Below are 14,089 nucleotides of genomic sequence, written 5' to 3' on the forward strand. Positions count from 1 at the left end.
AAAACAACCACTTTGATTAATTATTCATTTATTAAATAATTTCAAGCATGATACCATAAAAATGTGACGATTAAAGACACCAGTCTCTACCCTGATAGTGACCTTTTTTTAAATCCACAGACATGTTGTCCAGAATATAGTGATATAAAACATTAAACTTTCATTAATCACTTACAAAGTCTACGTATTATTAATATTATTATTTTTTACACACACCGGTTATGTTAGCTACTGGATAGATTTGTCGTTGATGTCACGTTCTAAAAAAACTAAATAGACAAATTTTATATATTAAATGTTCAAAATCCTTCATGAAATAGCTCAAATGTACACTCTCCAGCAGCATGAAAAATGTACAGAAAGTTACAAAACCTCCCCGCCCCCCCGGTCTCTTGCTACAGTCAGAGCGCCCAAAACGGATGAACTTTCTTCTGGACTCTGGTGTCTTCGTCTGTTCCCGTTCTCCTAAAGCCACAGCTCGATTTATAATCTCATAAATTACCATGAATCTCTTTTTGTGACTTTGTTCTGTCATCCTTGGTGTCAGCTTTTGTCTCTCTCTTCTCTCTTTCTCTGTTTTCTCGCCCCGACTGTCTCTTCTGTTATTTCTCTGTATCAGTTTGTTTTCTCTCTCTCTCGCTCTCATTGGTTTTTCAGTGCGTTGATGTGAGCGCAGATCTTGAGAGCCGGTCCTAGTTTGATGTTCATGCTGGTCATCAGGTGGTCCTCGGTCAGCAGCAGCAGAGCCTGACCGTCGATCTCCTGCAGCCGGAAAGCCTCGGCCACGTCGCTGCAGCCTGAAACACACAAAGGATGAAGATGAGTTCTCTAACGCACATTTATTCATTTTACCCCTCAAAACTTTTCATTGATCCAATTTATGTGACACATTTAAGCTCCCAGTGATCAAACAAGCTGAGTGTCACCATGATCAGTGAGTTTTTGTCCCAACATTTTGAATACCTTACTTTAAGGAAACATGTTTTCTTGCAACTCCAATCTTTTCTATTTAACAAATTAAAAGTTCTCAGATTAATATTAATGTCTAAACACAAGAACTCTTTGTAAATAAAACAGATGAAAGAGTAAACACGACTCTGAACTACTCTACTTTACTCTGTTGGTGCATGTGATGATGTTTCCTGTCAAAGACCTGCTGCATTACACAGCAATGGATTGTGGGAAAAGTTGTAGGGGCCCACAGAGCATGCTCAGTTGAGTCCCTCTGTGGATTTGTCATTCATCTACTTTACACGTCATTCTAAACTTTATTAAAAAGGAGTCAGAGCTTTACAATAATCATGAGGTGTGAGTGTAATAATTGTTATTAAACTACACAATAAAATCATCTTATCTTCTGAAGTGAACTTCAGATATTTACAGATTTGAGTTTGTGCTGAGTTTCGTTTTTCTTCCAGATGTTTCCTAGCAACACGCTGACAGTTGTGTGATTTAAAGTTTGCACGTTACCTCAGCCTGCGGTTAAGTTTCAGCGCTTTGCTAAATACTTAATTGTCATCTGCTGCCGGTTAACACGCTCGAGCGTTTGTGTAAATGAGGCGTTTTACTGATTAAATGATGAAGCTCACCTGGCAGCGTGTGAATGAAGGCGGTGACGTCCTCCACGCTCCACTGGGAGGGGGCGGGTTTAAAGGTGCTCGAGGGCGTCGAGGTGGTCAACGCCGGAGCCGACGCCCTCCTCGCTCTCCGCGCCGCCCGACGCTCCATCCTGGCCGACATGGCAACAGCAGGATCCTCATCTTCCTCCTCCTCCTCTTCCTCCGCTCCTCCCTCCATGTCCTCCTCCTCCTCATCTTCATCATCATCCTCCTCATCGTCTGCCGGCGCTGCCTTCTCCTTCCCCTCCTTCTCTCGCCGACCGGCGCTCCAGAGATCACGAGTCTGCAGAGAGGTGAGTTATTTTAATACCTGAAGATCCTTAAATGTTTAATTATTAAAAGTCTAAATAAATGTGGTGGAAATGCAACAATGTATTTTTTATTTTATTCACTTATTTTATTGTTTTTGAGTAGTAGCATTTTACTCTGTTTTATTGTTATTATATTTATCTATTTTATAACATTTTATTATTTAATTTTCTCGCATGCGATTATCTCAATTTGTTAAATTAAAATTATTTTACTCCTGTTTTATTTTTTGGCTTTATCTGTTGTCTATGAAGCACTTTGAACTGCGCTGACCTGTATGAAAGTAAATGATGTAAAAATACGAGTAAAAGTAAAAAATCCTATATCATCAGCTAAAAATACTCATGAGTATGTTTTGTTACTCTCTGCGCTCAGCCTGTTGAAACTGTATGAAAATGGCGGTGATGCTTCAGGACAGCCCTCCAAACTCCACATCCCATAATTCTCAGGTGCTTGTTAACACCTGTGTGAGAGGACTGAGAGTCGTCGGTGTATTTTGGATCAGTTTGGAGTGAGCTCAGCAAACAGGTGGACGACAGAGAAGTAGATTAAACTGAAGGAGTTTAAAGACAACTTTTCATCAACAGGTGAGTGTCTAAATATCAGGTGAGGTGTTCAATGTGTGAGGTGTTCATTGTATTTCTCTTTCTGGGAAGAAAAGTTAAACTAGTGGGTTTATTCTTTTACGGTATCACTGTTGTAAACTGGTGGTGAGTTCAGTGTCCCTACCAGTCGCAGGAGAAGAGGCTTCCCAGGAACAGACTCCGCCCTGTTCAGGAGTGGGCGGGGCCTCTCGGACCGACTACCTGCACTCAGCGCCCGCAGACGCTTCGTCAGACGAACGTTAAACCTGAGAAGAAAAGGAAATGGTGATGCCTCCTTTGTTCTGCTGCTTTAAACTCACACTCGTATCTGCATTCAACACCTGCGCGTCTCTCTTCACACCACATCCTGAACACACCGCCGCCTCTCAAAAAAAAAACAAAAAAACCCAGACATTGTTGGCTGTAGCCAATGATATCGGGTCTCACCCGCGTGCACAGGAAGTGGAGCAGAAGCGCTTAGACCGCATGAAGTTGTGGGCGTGGCCTCTCTTCCCGCAGAACTGGCAGTGCAGCACCGTCCTGTCCCTGTGAGTCGACCCTGTGTGTGAGAATCAAACCTGGTCAACTGTGTTTGATTCAGAACCCTTTTTTAAAAGCTGCAAGAATACTTCACTACTTTTTTAAAAGCCATTATTTTTATTGAAGTACTTCTGGATGCAACAGACACACGTGTGCAATTGTTCCTCACTGCAAATAACCTTTATTTTCTTTATTTATTCAAATAATTGTTAATTGTCAGAAAATAGTGAAAACTGTCTTCAGATTGCTTGTGTTGTCCGACCAACAATCCGAAACCACCAAAAATACAAGTTCAGAAATAGAAAAACAATGAAAAGCAACAATTTTGAGAAGCTGTAACCGGAGAATATTAGTTTTTTTTTTGCTTGAAAATCATTTAATTGCTTCAGAAATGATAAAAACGTTTAAGGCAAAAAAAAAAGCAGCAAATCAGATGTTGAAGGAAGTCAATGTGTGATGTCACAGTGTCCTGAAGTACACCTGTACATCACCGCTGCAAGTTGAGACATTAAACCACCAGAGGTCAGCAAAGACAAGATTTCCATCTCTTTATAAACTTTTTCTATCAATTAAATTAGTTGATTAATCCCAAAAATATTAGACGGATGCATTTTTTAAAACTATTCTTTGTGTCACCTTTAATTTCTCAGTGACTGTTTGTTGTCGCGTGACTTTAAAACCTCTAAAACAGGAGAGAGTCTTACTGTCGGCGAGGTCGTCCGTGTCTCCGGCTGCCTCGGCCTCCGACTCGCTGGAGTGCACCGCTTGTTTCGTCGTGTTCGTCGTGTTCGTCGTGTCCGTCGTGTCCGTCGTGTCCGTCACAGGCAACGCCGCGCTGCCATTGGTCCCGTTCACTTCCTCTGGTTTGCTCACCTGCTTTTGAACCAGCAGGGACGAGCGGTTCACCTGTACGACGAAAAGAAAGGCAGTTAAACGCACTGCGAGTTTGCATTTCACTGTGTATTATTCTGAAAATGGAGCACTCTGCATAATCACTTTTAGTACTTTTAGGTATATTTTCATGCTAATACTTTTGTACTAAAGTAAAATTTTGAGTTTGCAGTTTACAGGTGCTTCAAACTTTAAAAAAAAGACTTACTACAATCCATAAAAATGTTTTGTGGCTGTATTTTGGCTTTTCACTTTGAATAAATACTGAATTTCTGTAGCATTTAGCGACAGACATGCTACATGTAGCATTTAGAGACACAGACATGCTACATGTAGCATTGAGCAAAACGTGTCGCTTCTTCAAATATTAATGCAAATCTGGCAAAAATGGACTTAAACAGATAAATATCTTTATGTCCACTGCAACTGGTAAAATAAAAATTAAATACATTTTCTGCATATTGTCAATAATACATCATTAATCATGATATAATTTCTGTAGCTCGATGTGAAACTAACGGTGTGTGTTCGTACAGGAAACGGTTGCAGCCCCTCCTGGATGACAAATCCCTCCACCAGGTGAGTCAGAACCTGCCGGCCCTCAGGCCACGCCCTCGACTCCCAGGGGCCGGCCGGCGATTGGTCGAAGCTCTCGGACTCGTCTCCCGATTGCCCGAGAGGTTCCGTCTCCGTTTCGGCCGGCCGCCGCGACTCTCCGACCGCTCCGTCGACCGTCTCCGCGTCGCATTGCTGCGATAGGCTGAGGTCGGTCGGGAGGGCGGTCTGAGCGGGGAGGAGGGGGGGAGGGTGTTCTGATGAGGGGGTGACGAAGGGTGAGGAGGGGGGAGACTGGGAGGAGAGGCTGGACAGCGCTGTGAGGAGCAAAGACGGGGATCAGAGTCAATAAATACATAGTAAATATATAGTTTTCCTAAACCTAACTAAGGTTTCAGAAAAGATGGTGAAATACTAACTATTTTAACCGTTGTACGAGGATATGTTGGTGTACGTGGGTAAAACGTGCCCTCTGAGGTACCTGACTGGTTGTCGGACTGCGTTGACATGTTCTCACAGAAGTCCTCCTGGGGGGCCGACTGCAGGTCCCGATGAGACTCTGGTAGTCTCTGACTTTGGACGGAGACCTCCGGTACAGGAGCTGGTACTGTTACTGGGACTGTTTGGACTGGAACAGGAATGAGACCCAGGATGGGTTTCGGTTCCACGCTGGAGTCTTCAACTGGCGTCGGGATAGGATCCGGGTCCTGGCACTGATGGAGAATCTGACTGGTCCGGTTCTCAGACTGGTCCATGACGGTCTCTCCTTCCTCTTCCTCCTCCATCTTTTTCACCTCGCCTCTCTCTCCGTCCCTCCGGCCTTCCTCCGTCACCTCCATTTGCTCTTCCTCTCCGGCCGTTTCAACTTCCTGTTCCTTCCGACCGACGAGGCTTCCTTCCTGCCTTTGGTCGTCTCTCTCCCCCCTCAGGTCTTTGCCAACACTCGCTTCACCTCTGACTCCCTGTCTCACTCCTCGTCCTCTCTCTCGCTGCTCCTCGCCGTCCTTCCCCTCTCCTCTCTGGCTCACAGTTTGTGTCAGAGGACCGGGATGGCTCGGAGGGGAGGCCGGACTCAGGAGGGACGGAGGCGAGGGAAGTGGCGAGGTGTTTTTTGGCAACGATGGGTTAAGAGGAAGAGGAAGCACGTCGCCGCTCAACGTCCTCTTTGATTGTCCGGACGGCTCGGGCGGCTCTGCGACGGGGGGTGCCGACTGCACCGTGTGGGCGTAGGTGCATTGGCGTCCTGAAGAGAGGGCGATGATCTGCAGCTGCCTCGCTGCGGACGGCGAGCGCTCAAAGTGGGACGAAGCAGACATGGGGTTGGTTACAGATAGCGGGCCGCGCTGGGATTGGCCCGCCCCCCCGAGCATCGTTTGGGTCAACGGGCAGCTCTTCAGTCCGGCCAGCGGCCTGCCGACGGGCGAGGCCTGACAGGCAGGGGGGGCGGCGGCGATCGGCTGCAGCGGCGAGGTTTGGCACGGCGACGCCGCTCTGTGACCGTTCGGAGAATGAAGTCTGGGTCTCAGAGGGACGGCTCGGACCGGAGAGTAAAGAGCTGCAAGATAAAAGAGACGGGAAGAAAGATGAAATCAAATTGCAGATGAAAGTTCTAGTTGATTTTAGAATTTCAAAATAAATACTCTGAAGAGTAAAGAGACCAAATCTCTACTCCGGGTCACCTGAAGCTTCACTGACGGCTCGCTTACTGAAACTCTGATCCTCTGAATGTTCGTTTCACACCGGCTGCTTCCAGCTTTTCGCCTAAACATTCGTCTTTATGTGGTTTTCTTGTTGTTTAAACAAGTGGGAAAGTAAAACAGGAGCAACTAGTACCGTGTTAACCCCCCCAGGCCTGAACTTTAAGAGTATGTTCTAACATGTTTGACTGAGGAAACAAAAGCGCTGCAGAATATCTGCAGGTTTCTCTTTTAGAGCAGAAGCACCCGACCGGCCACATTTACTCGTCACGAGTTGCATTTCTAAACAGGTTGTGAGCAGTCATTTTCGTATATTTGGAGGAGCATGAATAGGGAAAATTCTCCCAATATTTTACTAGAAATAAAACGATGAGTGAAAAAAAGTCTAAAAAAATAAGCTATTTTATTTTGCAGAAATACAATTTTTCTTATTCTGTTAAACATCGTTTCGATTAATCTTGAACCGCTCGCCTAAAGGTTTAGGACCTTATTCGTCCTTATTTAATAACGGCAAAAAAATTACCAAAAGAAAATACTTGGATTAATGGTCAGATAATATAATTAACTAATAATTTTAATAATTAAACATTTTTTCTTTTGGTCATTTTATGAATGAAAGAGTTCATCGATGAATCCAAAAGTAATTAGAAATGACTTGCAGCCGTTGTGCTGAACAAACGCTACATTTTCTGCTTGTTTTGAGATAATTGCTGCACAAACTAACAAACCAATCAGATCGCTGCACAACACGAATGCCCAGGTGGTTACCTGTATCTATAGAGGACGAGAGGATCCGGTTACATCATCTCACTTTCTGCTTTTTAAAAATGAAGCTCATGCATGTTGGGATTATCTCGTGCTTCCTGAATACAAGAGTTTGATCTCCACTGTGGGAAGAAGGGAAATGTCTCCCTTCTTTTTAATGGGGCCATGTGGGGTGAAATAATGATTTAATTCATATTATTTAACAATATTTTGATTTCCAAAAATATGCTAGAATGGAAAACAATGTTATAGTTAATTCTGATTCACATTATCTATAATTATCAGTAATGAAACAAACATAATAATAATAATAATAATAAGTTGATTTAACGGTCACTATGAAACAGGAAGTGTCTGAGATCTTCCTCCTCTCTCCCACAGTCATCCTCCCCGGGGGGGGGGGGGACCTACTTGGAGGCGGGACGGAGAGGTGGCGGCCGGGCGCGTTGGGGCTCTCTGTGGCGCAGGGCTGCGGTCGCGGGCGGAGAGGCGGGAAGAGGGGGGCGTGAGGGCAAGAGAGGGGAGGCGGGGCTGAGCAAGGAGGCTTGAGGCGAAGTGAAGGAGGGATGGTGAGGGCCCCGGTGGGGGGAGGCCTCAGGGTGAGACTCTGGAGCTGGAGGGGGGAGACAGAGAGAAACATCAGTTAGATCCTTAAACACCTTTTTACTTCCAGGCATTATGTCCGTTACCTCTAAGAGTCGGCATGTCGTTATCTGACGACATGAGTCTGTGGAAGTCGGTCCTGGATGCTACTTTAGCTTCACAGCTCAGTCCCTCTCTATTTTTTGGGGGGGGACGTTTATACTAGTTGGCACAAAGACTGGAAACAGCAGGAAACGGCTCGCCTGGCTCGCATCAAATGCTAATAAAAATCTGCCATCCAGCACCTCTTAAAGGCCCGAATTACCCCGTTATATTTCATCAGTTCAGTCCATTTTAAGGAGGGCTATTTGTCAAACTGAGGGAGATGTCAGGAGGTTACTATTCAGAGTCTAGGAAATGTTGGTTGGCAGGTTTTGTTGTGATTTGAAAGAGCCAGGCTAGCTGTTTCCCTCTGTTTCCAGTCGTTGTGCTAAGCTACGCTAACCGGCTGCCACCTGTAGCTTCATATTTAACACACAGATGTGAGAGTGGAATGAATCTTCTCATCAACTCTAATCCAGAAAGCAAAGAAGACGACTGTTTTTTAAAAAGCAGAACATTTTGGGACAGTTTTAAGCAAAACTTCCATTGTTTAAATAAAAAACTAAGGATTTTTAATGACGAATGTCATCACTGTAAACTGCACATCTTTTCCTGCCAGAATAGAAAGCTTGACAGTCATGCAACAGTAAATAAAAGGGGCGGGGCTTAGCAAACAGAAAATCACACTTGCACAAAAGGTTGAATTTGCCCGACTGCTCACCTTAGCGGAGGCAGAGTTAGAGGAAAGATGAGAAGAGGAGGAAAGGGAAGGTCGCATAGCAGACGTGAGAATCAGCTGCAGGAGGAAAAAGAAGAGGAAATAAAAAGAGGAGAGCAGGAATTAAAGCACAGAGTCTAATCATACTCAAGTCATGAGGAGTGTTTGTGAGGAGTTACATCCTCTACACTGAATAATATCGCAGACTGGGTCCAAGTTACTGTCACTGTAAAAACAAAACAAATGTTTTCAACCACTTGAGATATGAGACATGGCTCCTACTGAGGACTTACATCTCTAAAAACAGCTCCCAAATATATACTTTTATTTGTATTAAGTCTCCTAAAACAGTTGGTCACTGTAGTTTTTAATCAATCAAAAAGGAGGAAATGGTGCATTTGTTGTTGTCGGCGGATTAATCCACATTTGGTTCTCTGGGTCCCGCAAGATTTATCGTGTGTGTGTGTGTGTGTGTGTGTGTGTGTGTGTGTGTGTGTGTGTGTGTGTGTGTGTGTGTGTGTGTGTGTGTGTGTGTGTGTGTGTGTGTGTGTGTGTGTGTGTGTGTGTGTAACTATGTTTACTGTTTACCATCTGAGCCCTAAGCAGAACCTGGTCTTGGCCAGACCCTTTGAGACCTTTCCCCAGGAGCAATGTCTGCTGGGATACCCTCTGCCTCACAGGGGAGGGGCTCTGATTGGCTCGCACAAGACCAGGTGTGCCCACGGGATGAGCCTGTGATACCTGGAACAAAAAAGAAAGGGGGGGGGGGGGGGGGGGGGAGCTTTTAGAGACATTTCCATAGAAAAGCAAGACTGTTAATGTTGTAAAACTGATGTTTTAAAGGCACATGACACCCGACGCTCTGTCATAAAAAATTTGGTTAGCAAAGTTAATGTTGCCGTTGCCTGCGACATATCTAAGATCGCATCTATGCAAAGCGAGCATTATATTTACATAGCACATGCTCCTTACGAACAGGATACAAACACCGCAGAGTACAAACTGCCTTCAGGACATTTCATTTGTTTTCATTTGTATCGTCAGAGTTACAACACGTCGCACAATACATGTTTCATTCATCCTTCTTACCTTCATCAGGGATTTTTATACGTCACCATAAATACTAGACTTAAAAACTACATTTACTTAATAATGAACACAACTACAAAGCATACAATATTACTACTTTTTAAATCACTCTTGAACCAAATAATCTTTCGCCAACAACCATCCATTTGTAGAAAAGGTTGAAAAACCATAAACTTGTATCTTCCCCTCTGTAAATATTTGATAATTCTGTTACATCTTTTGCTCTTCTTGGAAAATTACAGTGTTTGAAGCAGAGTGACAAAGTTAAAGTCCCTACAACAACCTGTAAAAACCTCAATGTGTGTTATCTTTACTTTGTTAAAGTACAGAATAAAACAAATGAGATATTACGTGTTCATTAGGGAGTTTTAGAGGGACTGGATGGAGGGTTTTCTTTTAATAGAGGCATGCTAGCTGTTTCCCTCTGTTTCCAGTCAGTATGCTAAGCTACGCTAATTGTATTTCACTTCAAACTGTTCCCTTTAAAGTGAGACGTGGTTCTGTTTCATCAGGTGTGTTACCTGTCTGCCAGGTGGACTGGCTGGCGTGTGAAAGGGCGTGATTGGTGTGGAGGTCGTCGTGGGTACGGGCCTTGTGTTCCCATTGGTCAGGCTGGTGGAGGTCTTGGTTGACGTGGCGGTGCTGCTGCTGTGCATTGCAGAAGAAGAGAGGAGAGGCGAGGTGGTGCTGGACGCAACAGGAGAGGAAGGAGGGAGAAGAGGAGAGGGGGAGGTTTGTTTGGGGGGAGATGTTTTGGGGGCGCCCGACGGGGAGGGAAGGATCGGGCGAGAGTACGTGCGGAGGGCGGGGGTGGCGGTGGAGGTGAGTTTAGGGGGAGCCGGGACGAGGATGTGGGGAGATGGAGCGCCCACCGCCGTCGTCGTCGGCACTTTGGGGACGTGGGTTGCGGAGACGGAGGGAGCAGGGGTGAGAGGGGGAGGAGGCGAGGAGGTGGTGGGCGTCAGCGTGGGTGCGGGGGAGTCAAGGAGCATGGGGTTGGGGGTGAGTCGAGGAGGGTTTGGGGTTGTTGGGGTGGAGGAGTCCGCCGCGGTCCGAGGGCTGGTTCCATTGGTGGCCTCGCCGTGTTCTGATTGGCTCTGACGAGCCAGCTCCCTGTCCATCCTGCTGCACTTTAACGCTCTGCAACACACAGACGGATAATAAACACATGTAATCATTTCATCTCCATGGACAAGTCTTCATATGTGTTAAAGTGGCCGTCGTCAATATTATTCACAATAACATTAAATATATTTTATTATAAAAGTCACGTTTTACGTGCCGTTTGTCAGAATTCAAATCCAGAATCAATGTTTTGTGGAGATTTTAGCCTCGTCTCTACTTTCAGATTATGTGGATCATTCATTGCAACATTTCACCTTATTCTCATATATTACTGCTCGAAAGATCATTTGTACTAATGCACACTGCTGTGATTCAAAGGCTAATTTTATCCAATTTTTGCTCTCCAAATATCTAACGATTCACATATTTAGATCCAGTGAGCTCAGTTTTTGGAAGGTTCGGTGTCTCTGGTAGTTTAATCTGCAGCTTCTCTCGTCTTTACGGAGCTTCATGGTGAATTTCAGCTCATCGTTTATCCAATACTTTACTCATCACTGAGAAAAAGCGTGGCAATATTGTATCGATCATTCATAAAATAAACAATTATTAACATTTTGGTAACGATTGCTTTTTTGTTTTTCTGGTAAAGTCAGCGGGATTGGCAGGAAGTTGGTCAAAACAAAGATGGAGTCTGTCCGCTTCAGTGACGAACCTATTTATCTGCAATAAAACTGACTGAAGTGAGACATCTCACTTAGATTAAACAGATGTTGACAAACTGCATAATTTGCAATTAGAAAAAAGGGAATAAATCACAATATCACGCAAAATGCTTGAAACGCAGTAAGATAGTTCAAAAGTATCGTGATAAAATCATATCATGATTACTACTTCTCAACCTCCTTTTTCTCTCTTATTTCTTTGAGGCTGATTCCAGAACTTGTACACAAGTATTTCTCTCTTTTGTCACTTGTCAGAAAACAAGCATGAGCTTGTGTTGTTTTGAAGCGCGCCCCGGCCTTCATGACGTGCTTGATGGGAAATAAACCAGTCTGGTAACTCGCCCACAGAGAGGTGCGAGCGTCACTGCGAACTCAGTAAATGAAAACACTAACCCACTGTTCCCATCACCACCTGGCCGTCTGTCATTTTACCAATAATTTACTTGAAAGTTTCCCGAGAGAACTAATCAAAATCACAGAGAAGATGAAAGACGAAGAGACGGTTTAGTTGATTGTGTTGAGTTATAAACAGCTGCTGAACTTCTACATTTAAATAAAACACATTTAATGATCTAATGGAGACTTTTCCTGGTCGGAGACTTTCCAAAATCCCGGCTGCAGCCCATAAAACTTTACTTTATATGAAATGTTATCAGTCTTTTTAATTGATGAGACAAACCAGACATCCTCAGATGAAACTTAAACAAATAGTATCCCTAAATGTTGGATCACACCCGAGGATAAAACCCACGCGCAGAACATTAAACCAATATTAGTTTTTTGTATGACAGTGATGTAATGAATGTGTTGAAATAATCCCTCCACAGCTGTGTCTGAAGTTTAAAATGTTGAGTGAGTCCTTCACTGACACACCAGTGTTTGGTCAGAGCCATGGCAGCAGTTCACGTGACGAAAGATCATCCCTCAGGGACTTGAGGTGTGAGTGCGGTGCCCGACGTGTTGCCTGCAGAACCTCAGGGATCAGTGGGGCCCACTTTAATAGTCTTTTAATGCAGCGGTGGAATATAACTAAGTGAACTGCTGAAGGATGAAGTGTTGAGAAAATCCTCCTACTTCTTCAGCTAAATAAACTCTTTAAAAAGCCTCTTGGATCAGCTGGGAAATATATCGTCACAAAGCTGACAACAGGCTCTTTTTATTTTCAGAGATACGTGGTTCTCAAGGGAACATGTGATCTTATAGAATATGATGCATTGATGTAGAATAAACTAGCCAACAGGATATAAAGGAGTTAACACGTAACGTACACATTAATGCAGCAGTAATAATAATCCAGAAACATAACCGTCAGACCGTGCAAATTCTCTAGTTTTGTTTGACTGAAAAACAAAACAAAAACAAAGAAATTCAGTTTACTATCAAAAGAACGTGCAGAAAATCCTCACACGTGACGAGGTGGAACCGTGAATTTGTGAAATTAACTAAATAGTACAAAAGTGTTGCCAAATGATTTCTGTCAGTCACCTAATGACATCTCAGCTGTAGCATCAATGTTTATAGAACTCATACATAGGACGTTTTGGGGTCCCAGTGTGGCTCCAGGAGCCCCCTACCAGACTTAATGAGCACCTCCACAGTTAGTGGAACATGTGTGCAAAATCTCATCTATTTTTATAAAAGGGGACTCGGTCTGCACCCTGAACTCATCACGCAAGCAGGTGCCACTCCGCTCCACAGCAGCGGGGCAGATGCTGACATCTGGCCCGCTGAGCGTCACTTTAATTCCCGCAGACGACGGCGGAGACGACGTGGATGACACGAACGAGTCACATTACGCTGTCGGGTTGACAGCTAGGCCACAGATCATGCATGTGACTATCAAGAAAAAAAGATGGAGACAGGCCTTCACAGTGGAGAAGTCTCACGATAATAACATTTTATTTTGGGGGGTGAATTGTCATGTCCACGTTCTGCGTAAAAAGGCGCTCCGGTCACTTACCCCCCCTCTTGAAATCGGCGTCGTCCTGCAGGTTATTCCCGGTGTTGTCCATCCGAAAGTGAACGCATGTTTATAAAGTCTGTTGCTGCTATCTGATGAGCGGGTCTGAGCTGCTTTTTCTTTTTTTGCAGCAGGGTCGACAGGCTGAAATGGGGCGTGTATGAAGCCCCACTTCCTCGTCTGACAGCGCAGGAGCTTTGCTGCGAAGTGCGCGTCACCCTCCCCAGACGATAATACCACCAGCCTCACCTCTGATTATCTGCCTTCAGCTCCTGCAGAAATGCCACAAAAAAACACGCAAAGTTGCAGCAGTGTGTAAAACGGGCCCGTGTGTTTGTGTCGCACTTTGATTCGGGTTTCATTACATCCAGAGCAGTCCGTAAATCCAGCATCCAAGATGCGGGGGTGCCCCCCCAACCCACCACCGTCCACACCTGCCGGGGGTCTGTGGTGGGAATCAGCCCGGCTCGGGGGGCCACCGTGTTGCGGGTTGCGAGGGGCCTGGTTTAGTCCGCTGGTGGAGAAACGCAATGGAAGGCAGGTTTTAAGCAGCGCGACGGAGGCGAGACAGCACCACTCAGAGCTCAGGAGGACCGCAGTGAACAACCAGAGGGTTTCATTAATGCACAGCGGTGGAACGTCCTTTTATTTAAGTGGAAATACTTCATTACCCTGCATGCAACATTATGCACGAGTAAAAGTACTCACTTATTATCAGCACAATGTGTTTAGAGTATAAAAGATCAGTTCTCTTCCTGCAGAATGCCCCTTTCACAGTGTTTATTACATTATTAAATTATTATAAGGATGCATTCGACTTTATCTACTTTTCTGTAGTATTATGAATAATTAAGCACCATATATCATATTTACAGATCGATATGAAATATT

The 14,089-nt window shown here is 44.6% G+C and overlaps 1 protein-coding gene across 4 annotated transcripts; it reads right to left on the reverse strand.

Annotated features, from left to right (window-relative positions):
• Window positions 1–11: 11 nt before the first annotated feature.
• On the reverse strand, window positions 12–13,739 carry LOC142937392 (polyhomeotic homolog 3). 4 transcript variants are annotated; one of them, XM_076080283.1, is made up of 13 exons: window positions 13,564–13,739; window positions 13,199–13,470; window positions 9,973–10,591; window positions 8,951–9,103; window positions 8,366–8,440; window positions 7,372–7,573; window positions 4,980–6,053; window positions 4,463–4,815; window positions 3,757–3,958; window positions 2,960–3,071; window positions 2,658–2,778; window positions 1,590–1,902; window positions 12–797 (listed from the first exon to the last, which is right to left on the reverse strand). In XM_076080283.1, the coding sequence occupies exons 3-13, from the start codon at window positions 10,570–10,572 to the stop codon at window positions 643–645; spliced, it is 3,360 nt and encodes a 1,119-aa protein (XP_075936398.1). In that variant the 5' UTR covers window positions 10,573–10,591; window positions 13,199–13,470; window positions 13,564–13,739; the 3' UTR covers window positions 12–642. The 4 variants fall into 4 exon arrangements, with proteins under 4 accessions (XP_075936398.1, XP_075936397.1, XP_075936399.1 ...); XM_076080282.1 differs by having other exon boundaries at window positions 13,199–13,739; XM_076080284.1 differs by having other exon boundaries at window positions 4,478–4,815; window positions 13,199–13,737.
• Between the last annotated feature and the right edge of the window lie 350 nt (window positions 13,740–14,089).

This window comes from Anarhichas minor, unplaced genomic scaffold (assembly GCF_050575085.1).
Source record: "Anarhichas minor isolate MPS153535 unplaced genomic scaffold, ASM5057508v1 ptg000074l, whole genome shotgun sequence".
Lineage (NCBI taxonomy): Eukaryota > Metazoa > Chordata > Actinopteri > Perciformes > Anarhichadidae > Anarhichas > Anarhichas minor.

Excerpts from the sequence above, each read along its gene's own strand:
- LOC142937392 (XM_076080283.1), bottom strand. The coding sequence starts at position 10,572 with ATGGACAGGGAGCTGGCTCGTCAGAGCCAATCAGAACACGGCGAGGCC. Across the intron at positions 8,441-8,950 it reads TTCTGCTTAGGGCTCAGATG|CTGATTCTCACGTCTGCTAT; the intron begins GTAAACAGTAAA and ends TTCCTCCTGCAG. Across the intron at positions 7,574-8,365 it reads CTAACTCTGCCTCCGCTAAG|CTCCAGAGTCTCACCCTGAG; the intron begins GTGAGCAGTCGG and ends TCCCCCCTCCAG.